This window comes from Carassius auratus, chromosome 7, assembly GCF_003368295.1.
Source record: "Carassius auratus strain Wakin chromosome 7, ASM336829v1, whole genome shotgun sequence".
In the NCBI taxonomy this organism is placed as follows: Eukaryota; Metazoa; Chordata; class Actinopteri; order Cypriniformes; family Cyprinidae; genus Carassius; species Carassius auratus.
Window position 1 is genome coordinate 28,139,517 of NC_039249.1, and position 8,953 is coordinate 28,148,469.

Genomic DNA, 8,953 nt, shown 5'->3' on the forward strand with positions numbered 1-8,953 from the left:
AAGACAAACTGTAATCAACATAGTGGCAATAACTAAATACTGCACAAATAACACCTTAAATTACGCCCAAGGACGTAACACCCCCACCAACAAATTTACAACCCTAAGGATGGTAAACACAGACTTTTTTTAGTGTACAGTTGCATAAGGTTATCTCAGTCACCATCACAGGCCCTTGAGAGTGCATCCGCCACCACATTTCTCAAAACCTTTCTTGTGCTTGATGTCCAAGTTATATTCCTGCAGACAAAGTGACCAGCGCATCAAACGCTGATTAAGATTGCACATGCGGGAGAGAAATACTAGAGGGTTGTGGTCAGTATAGACAACAAGAGGCATACTACTACCACCAACGTAAACTTCAAAATGTTTAAGTGCCATCACCAGGGCAAGAGCTTCCTTCTCGATGGTACTGTAGTTTCGTTGACACTTAGAGAACTTCTTAGAGAAGTAACAAACTGGATGTTCTACTCCCGTACCAGTGTTCTGCCTGAACGCGTTCATTGAAGGATAGTTCATGAACTCGTTCTTATTTTAGGCGAACGTGAACTGAACGTGCTGTATTAATGCCTGATGAACGTTACTGTCAACTCGTTCATTCTGGTGTCTGTGAACGGCACGCTCTCTCAGGTTAACTTCGTTCAATATGGTGCGAGATTTCTATAGAGCCTTCCAGGCGAAAACCCGGCTAAAACACACTGTAAACCAGGTCTTAATATGTAGCGTAAAAAAACCCAATCTGGCAACACCATTGTCGCACCCCCGTCCGCCGCATGCGTGACGCGTCATCAAAAAAGAAAAAAAAACAGCATGGAGGTGACAGCAGCATGTAGCAAGAAGGCGTATGATCATTTAAAATAATTTTATGATGTTTATGACAAGGTCTGTGAGAATGGGAGACAAAGCATTAAAGCAACAATGGGGAAATGCTGTCCCCTCAATGCTAATGTAAACCCTGGTTGGATAAGGATTCAAAATTGGATATGAAGATGAACTTAGTTCAAAATTTTGTAGTTTGAACTATGAACTGAACTAGTTCATTTTAAAATTTGTGAATTTAACTTTGAGTTAGTTCATGTAGAAAGTGAACTTTCCCAACACTGTCCCACACCATCCTGCAGCAGGACAGCACCTGCTCCAACAGCACTTGCATTCACTTGTAGCTTAAATGGAAGAGACAAATTAGGGGCAGAGAGAACGGGAGCAATACAAAGAAGATATTTGGCAGCAAGAAAAGCTTTTGCACATTGAGGACTCCAAACAAACTTATTCGCAGAGCTAAGTAGGTCAGTCAAGGGAGACACCACTGTTGCAAAGTTTTTGCAAGATCCATCGTAGTAAAAAGCCATTCCAAGAAACCGGCGTAATTGACGCTTGGTAATGGGAGCAGGAAACTCAACAACAGCAGCAACCTTTGTCGTTACAGGTCTTACACAACCTTGACCCACCTTTTTTCCAAGGTAAGTTACCATAGCCTTAGCAAACTCACATTTTGTCAGATTCACAACTCAGATTCAAAGTTAATTTGGTATTATTGGTAAATATTGTAGAAACATAATTTTCTGTAAAGTTGCTTTGTAACGATTTATATTGTAAAAAGCACTATACAAATAAACTTGAATTGAATTGAATATCCGGTTCGCGAACAAATCATTTGATGTAACTGGATTTTCTTCAACCAGTTCACCAAATTGAACTGAATCGTTTGAAACTGTTCGCTTCTCCAATACACATTAATCCACAAATGACTTAAGCTGTTAACTTTTTTAATGTGGCTGACACTCCCTCTGAGTTCAAACAAACCAATATCCCAGAGTAATTCATTTACTCAAACAGTACACTGACTGAACTGCTGTGAAGAGAGAGAACTGAAGATGAACACCGAGCCGAGCCAGATAATGAACGAACGTTTGACTCATTCAAAAAAATCCTTCACCAAATCAACCCCTTCTTTTATTTCACAGGCATTTATTTTAGGAGTTGAGGATTAATGAATCTCTGAGCCTACATTTAGTACTAGTAAAACAATTAAGTCCTATTAAAATTAATTACTCTAATACTTTTCCTCAAGTCATATAAGGTGACTCGTAACTTGTAGTAGAGTCATTATCACTGTAAGTATGTCAAGTATGGCTTTTAGGTACTCTTTAGACCTCTGCCATTACTTTAACTCTTTTCAAGTAAATGTAACCAATTTCAACTGCATTAATACAAGTTTATATGAGATTCAAACTCAATCACATCAGTGTAATATAATTTAAGTTTAAATGACTTGTACAGCCAATTTGATTATGCTTTAAAACTTAAGGCAGAAACTTTAAGACATATCTTAAAATGCAGTCAACCAGGGCCCACAACAACAACCTGCACTGGGGCCCCACATACCGTAGCTATGGACCTGTGCTGATTTGCATTGTTTTGCTCAGGTGATCCTGTAGTGAATGACGTGTTGTACCAGGTGTGAGAACACGGAAGGGCGTGTACACTAGTTTCATTTTTCACCCAAATCTGAAGACCGTGGGGAGTTGTAATGCCATAACTGCACAAATAACTTTTGCACGTAAGTATTATTATGTTTATTGATCATGGTTATAGTTAGGCTACTGGAATAAAGTTTCTTGTTTTTAATCATACTTGATTTAATTGTTTGTTCAGCTTTATGTATTTTCTGTGTTAATGCATAAGGAACAATTTGACTTGACTTTTTTTAAGAAACAAAAAGAATATGGATTTGACCACTTGCCTGCTGGAAAATGGACATAATGATGGCCAGCATAACTTACTAAAAGTGAATTAGGAAGACAGGTGGCTTATATGTATGGACTTGTCAATTTTAAACCAGACTTTAATGGCCTAACCCTTTAAATGCAATTTACTGGTTTGAATAAAATACTGATGTGCAGCACTCTGATGGGAAGCATCAGTTTAATTCACTTAAAAACCTTGGTAAACAAAACGTATATCATAGAATACCAATGTGGCAAGCTTCTTTTTAAATGAATTTGACATGATTTAATTTCAACAACCAGTTATACATTATTTTGTAACCTAAATGTCAATCTCATTGCTATTTGATTATGTACAGTAGGTGAACACAATAATAAGAATATGGTTGATTACATGGAGGTAGATAGAAATTTGACAGAAATAATATAAAACTTATATATTCTAAAACTAGTTCTGGGGAAAAAGAAATCTGAAGCTGAAGAAGCATTTATGAATAAAATGTATTAAATATCCTAAATGACAATAGTGTTTCACATCTCTCCACAGACTGTATCCCATCCCAGAGATGATTCTTAACACTGCAGAGATAGAGATGGATGAAGTCATGAAAAAAAAACTGCAAAAGCTGGATGAATCCCTGAAAAATCCAGCAGGTTCAAGTGCAGTGGATAGTTTATGTGAGGAGACTGCAGCTCTATCAACAAGCAGCAAGAAGAAAAGGAAGAAGAAAAATAATCAACAAGAGTTGGGACCACAAGAAGGTGAGCAGCAAGATAAAGAGGAACCACATCCAGACACTGTAGTGACATCCATTGAGGAAACAAATGCAGCTGTGCAGCTGTTAACAAAGCCAACTTTGAACCCAAATATCCCAAGAAGGTGGCATCAAATCAGCCGTCGTTGGAGGTCCATGCTTGAGAAGTTAGCTAACATTGATGCTAGCAGAACAAATAGACTGCCAGGTCTTACTCTTGTTATTGATCCTGAATTTCAGATTGCTAATGGAAGTGATGGAACAGAAGTTTTTCTTGGTTTGAGGGATGACGGCACTGAGGTGGCTGTGAAACAAATGAAAAAGTCTAACTACCATGTCCTCAAAAATGAGGAGCAATTTCTACGGCTTCCAGAACTTGATGATCCCTCTATTGTGAGATATGTGGACTTCGCAGAGGATGCACATTTTGGATACCTTGTTCTTCAGCTTTGTGAGTACACACTGGAGGAATATATTCGAGATCATTTACCAGATGACAGCGCTGAGAGATCTTTGATTCTGAAGAAGCTAGTGAAGGAAGTTCTCTGCAGCTTACAGGTTTTACACAATAGGAAGGCCAATATACTCCATCGAGACATCAAACCCCAGAATGTCCTGATTGGTAAGAAGGTTCCAAAACTACATTCATATAATTGATGAAAGCTAAGTTTCTGACAGGAAATGGTCTTTCCCTGTTTCCCAGACATAAATGGAAAAGCCAGATTGGCTGATTTTGGCATAAGTCGTCGACTTAAACAGGGTGAAACCACTTTACGAACAAGCATTGCTGGAACTAGATGCTGGAAGGCAAAGGAGACCATACAAGAGAATTTCAACACTAGATACAAGAGGAGCTCCGACATTCAGGTGGGGTTTTCACTCCGTTTGAGTTAACAATATTATAACAATTCATTAATTAATAATATTACAAAATATATATTATATTTACCTAAATTTGACATAAATACAGTATAATACATTTTACTAGATGAAAAAGCAAAACTAGTAACACTGTAACGTGTTTTAAGGTTGCTGGGATGTTAGTCTACTTCATTCTCTCTAGAGGACAACATCCATTTGGTGAACAACCATATTGTGAAGTCAACATTCTGGAAGGAAGATACTCTCTGGATCCTCTGGATGATGATGTAGCGAAGGATCTCGTTGAGTGGATGATCAATGAAGATCCAAAGAACAGACCAACTGTGGAGCAAACCCTTGCACACCCCTTCTTCTGGACTGATGACAGGTATAATGTAGTCTTGACACTGACAAGTTAAATACAAAACTTAATTTACTCATCAATAGGTTCATTTTAAGCCTAAAAAGAATCAATGCTTTTAATCACAATTTATTTATAGCACTTTTTTCTAGCACTTTTAATATTGGTGTTATCACAAAGACGTGACACAGTAATGTAGGTGATATAGTTGTCAAATGATTGTGTAATATTTCTGAAATTGTCTCAGGAGAGTGCGGTATCTGAGAATATTGGGAGGCGAGAAAGAGGCTGAACACTGCAATACTGCAAATAAGGAGCTGCTTAATGCCATTGCAAAAAACATCAAGGGGAAAAGCTTTTCTGAATGGAAAACTAAAGTAAATCTGCAGGTAAGTCAGACAGACAGGAGCAAATTACTGTGAAAAAGATATATAATTGACCTTGCTATTGTAGTTTAATTTTAATTTAATACATTGCCGCTTACATATTTAATTTTAGTTTTGTGGAAAATCATTTTTTTCTCAGTTCCAATCTGATCTTGTCCAGCAAATGGAAAAAGAAAGGCATCGATCCTATCCTGAGAACACACTGGGCCTGCTGCGTTTTATACGCAACCTACACGAGCATAAGTGAGTTACAGGAATAACTGACAATGTACTGACTGTCATGTTATATATCTACTCTCATATAGTTTTGTTATATTGTTTCATTTCCTGAGTTTACTTATAAATTTGTTGCTATGGTTTTTTATTATTTTCACACTTGTTTTCACTAAGTTCAATATTCCTGTCCATTTATAGCCCTCCGTTTAAGTCTGTTGTTGTCTGTCATCGTTTTAGCATGTCTTTGGATTATAAAGCTGTCTAGTGTATTCCATATCTGCCGGTCACTAAGAGTTATGTCGAACAACATATGGGGTCTCACTTGGGAGGCCAATCATCTCTGAGTTTAAGAGAAAATGCCAATGAAGATTGGCTAGTGGATTTAACATGTTGAGTCACTCCCCGTGCCTATAGGTATATAAGGTTACATCGTGAATCTACTCATTCAGGTTTTTGATTCGGAGCAGAGTGGTTGTATGAAAAGCTGTTATACTCCACAAAGCCATTCATCTGCTGTGTGTTGGGAAGCTGTACTGGTTGGCGGTACGGCACAAACAGTGGTGTCCCTTTCAGCAGATTTCCTAAAAGAACAAATCACAGACAATTTGCATCTTTTTAAAGATCCTTCTGGATGCTGTCATTTCCTGTCCTCTGACAACAAACACAAGTGTTGTCTTCCGTGTCTGGGCATTCAGCACGATGAAGGCATATTCATGGATTGTTCGTGCACTCACTGTGTGTGTGACCACGGCAACGCTGTGATCATGTCTCCCCTTTCTTAAAGGGAAAGGAGCAGACCCCTCTGACACTACCCGTTCCGGTTTCTCTGCCACGAGCAGAGGACCGCCGGCTAGTGCTCTGGGAGATTTGAAGGTGACAGTGAGAGCTTCCCTGCCGGGCCACGCCCCACGGACCTCTTACCCCTTCCGCAGTGTTTGTCCTGTGTGGCTGCTGGGTGATATTGCTGGGCTGTCTTACGGCAGTCCCAGCATGTCATTCGGTGCACCACCGGAGGATCAGATGCCGATTGCAGCATTGGGTGATGGGCTGTTGACCTCTGTGGATGAAGTTTCGGCGGTGTTGTGCCCCCCGGGTGTTGTTGCCACTGCCGAATTGGACCCAGAGTTGACAGCCATGCTTGCCCAGGCAAGTGTAGCTTTTTTTGTAGCTTTTGTGACACACAGTGGCTTGTCATCAATTGCAGCGCCACAGGGTCATGACTGTGTTCAGGTTGTGAAATTTTCCATGGACCCCATATGTCGTGCGACATAACTTGCAGTTACAGACAGATAGGGAACATCACGGTTACGTACGTAACCCTCATTCCCTGATGAAGGGGATGGAGATGTTATGTCCCCATGCCACAGCCTTGAATTATTCACGGCTGCTGGGAAACGTTTTCAGCTTAAAACCTGAATGAGTAGATTCATGCTGTCACCTTATATACCCGTTGGCACGGGGAGTGGCTCAGCATGCAAAATCCACAAGCCAATTTTCATTGGTGTTTCATCTTAAACTCAAAGATGATTGGCCTCCCATGTGAGACCCCATATGTCGTTCGACATAACGCTTTTGTTCCCTCCATAGGGGAATGAGGGTTACATATGTAACCAAAAAGTTTCTTCCCTAGATTTATCCTTGTTGGTTTGGCTTAATTAATAAAGTCCTGTGATTAGATCCTTAACTACTTCCATTTCCTGCTCCGCTGGGACACTGTTGAATAATGGAAAGATAATGCACAATCCGAGCTGGTAATGTGTTTGCAAGTACAAATAAAGTAACAATTCATCAGTTTTGATCAACAGCCAATGGGAAAGAAGTGTCATAGAAATGTAAGGGAAGATGAGATTTTAAGGAAAATACTTTCTTGCATAACATTTTTATTTATGTGTCGTTCTCTCCACAGTAAAGTTGATGCTCTGAAAATCAACCTGATGGTTGTATTCCCTGATCTCTTTTGGAGTGTGTACTTGTTTGCCAGAGAGAGAGGATGGAACTCCAGAGAAACTGTCATTGAGGAAATGAAGCAGACATCATAAATAAAAAATCTAACATAAAAATTTTAATTTGCAGTCACCAATAATGACACGCTTTTATACCATTTTTAGATTTTGATTTAATGCTTCAACAAAACAGAAAGTGATTTTGGTGAAATTTGGTGTTTCAGGGATTCTAATTAGTTGCATAAATGTTTGTTTAGGTTTAAAATTTGTTTTCCAATCTTTTAGTATTCTCTGTAACTTTTAAGCAACCTGTGTGTTGCTTCATTGAAAAAAATGCTGCTGCGGTTAGTCATATAAATATCGGACTAAATTAAAGTTTACTAAACATAATTTTAAGTCAAGCATGAACGCTTCATTTAAAAAAAAAAAATAAGGCATTTTAAGTCATGAAAACTAATTGCAGCAGTATTATTTTAGTGCTCAAGAGAGCAACCATATATTTGTGTTGTGTTGTTTTATTTTTTCCTTTATTTTATTTCAAACATTCATTCGATCATGTTCATTTATCATTTAATTAATCCATTTAATCATTTATAATAATCATTTAAACTCATTCAATTAATTGATTCATTGAACATTCATTTTACATTATTATTTGGCCATCATTACATTATCATGTTGTTAACTGTTGTCTTTTCAAGCGAAGATGATGTCTTTTCAATGTTTTTAATGTTGTGAAACAGTAAATTGCCATTGTGGTATGATAACAATTGTTGGATTTGTGCTGTTCACATGATGAATGAGCATTAAAATAGACACAACTAGGATTATTAAATAAATTTGTTAATTTCACCATCTCTTCGTCTCCTGCTTTCTGCTGTTCTCTGACTTCCTCCGTCTGCCTCTTGAGCTGACAGAAAACAGGGTAATACAGTTTTTGATACTAGACAAAACAGTAAAAAAACATGTTTTTGTACCAGACAAAACAGATATTTTCTGATAGGATGTGGAAAAAAGACTGGATCCAATATTCCTGATGTGGAGACTCGATTTAACATCAACTTCATCACACTGTTAGAAAAACAGATGAACCTTGTAAAAACTGATGAACAGATTTACTAGGGAGACAATTTACTTTGTATCAGCTATGTAAAAAATAAAATTAAAGAAAGAAGTTTTGTATTTTTGTGATTAAAAAAATACTGTTTTAATAGCATTGATTTGTATTAATAGCATTTAATAGCACAATAAACAACTAGTCACAAGTGTGACCAGTTGGTGTTTGTAAAATATGTGACAAAGGTATTTAAAGTTTAAAGTGAGGCCAGCAGGGGGTGCTCACCCTGTGGTCAGTGTGGGTCCTAATGCCCCAGTATAGTGATGGGCACACTGTACTGACAAAAAGCGTCATCTTTCGAAATGAGAAAAATCTTCCCATTGGCCTCTTACCATCATTTCCTCTTAGCCATCCCCATTCACTGATTGGCTTCATCACTGTGTCCTCTCCACCAATAAGCTGGTGTGCTGTGTGGTGGGTGTTCTGGCACACTATGGCTGCCGTTGCATTATCCATGTGGATGCTGCACACTGGTGGTGGTTTACCCCCTGTAAAGCACTTTGAGTGCCCACAAAAGCACTTTAGAAATGTAAAGCATTAATTGATTAATTATTTTCATAGTTTTAGAGAGATGCTGCTTTTCATTCA

General features: G+C 38.3%; 1 protein-coding gene across 3 annotated transcripts; it reads left to right on the forward strand.

Moving 5' to 3' along the window:
- The first annotated feature begins 2,468 nt into the window (after positions 1 to 2,468).
- LOC113106418 (serine/threonine-protein kinase/endoribonuclease IRE1-like) lies at positions 2,469 to 8,096 on the forward strand. 3 transcript variants are annotated; one of them, XM_026268318.1, is made up of 8 exons: positions 2,469 to 2,560; positions 3,274 to 3,488; positions 3,722 to 4,103; positions 4,185 to 4,348; positions 4,510 to 4,730; positions 4,951 to 5,092; positions 5,229 to 5,332; positions 7,212 to 8,096. In XM_026268318.1, the coding sequence occupies exons 3-8, from the start codon at positions 3,797 to 3,799 to the stop codon at positions 7,342 to 7,344; spliced, it is 1,071 nt and encodes a 356-aa protein (XP_026124103.1). In that variant the 5' UTR covers positions 2,469 to 2,560; positions 3,274 to 3,488; positions 3,722 to 3,796; the 3' UTR covers positions 7,345 to 8,096. The 3 variants fall into 3 exon arrangements, with proteins under 3 accessions (XP_026124103.1, XP_026124102.1, XP_026124104.1); XM_026268317.1 differs by having other exon boundaries at positions 3,274 to 4,103; XM_026268319.1 differs by lacking the exons at positions 2,469 to 2,560; positions 3,274 to 3,488 and adding an exon at positions 3,496 to 3,633.
- The last annotated feature ends 857 nt before the right edge of the window (positions 8,097 to 8,953 follow it).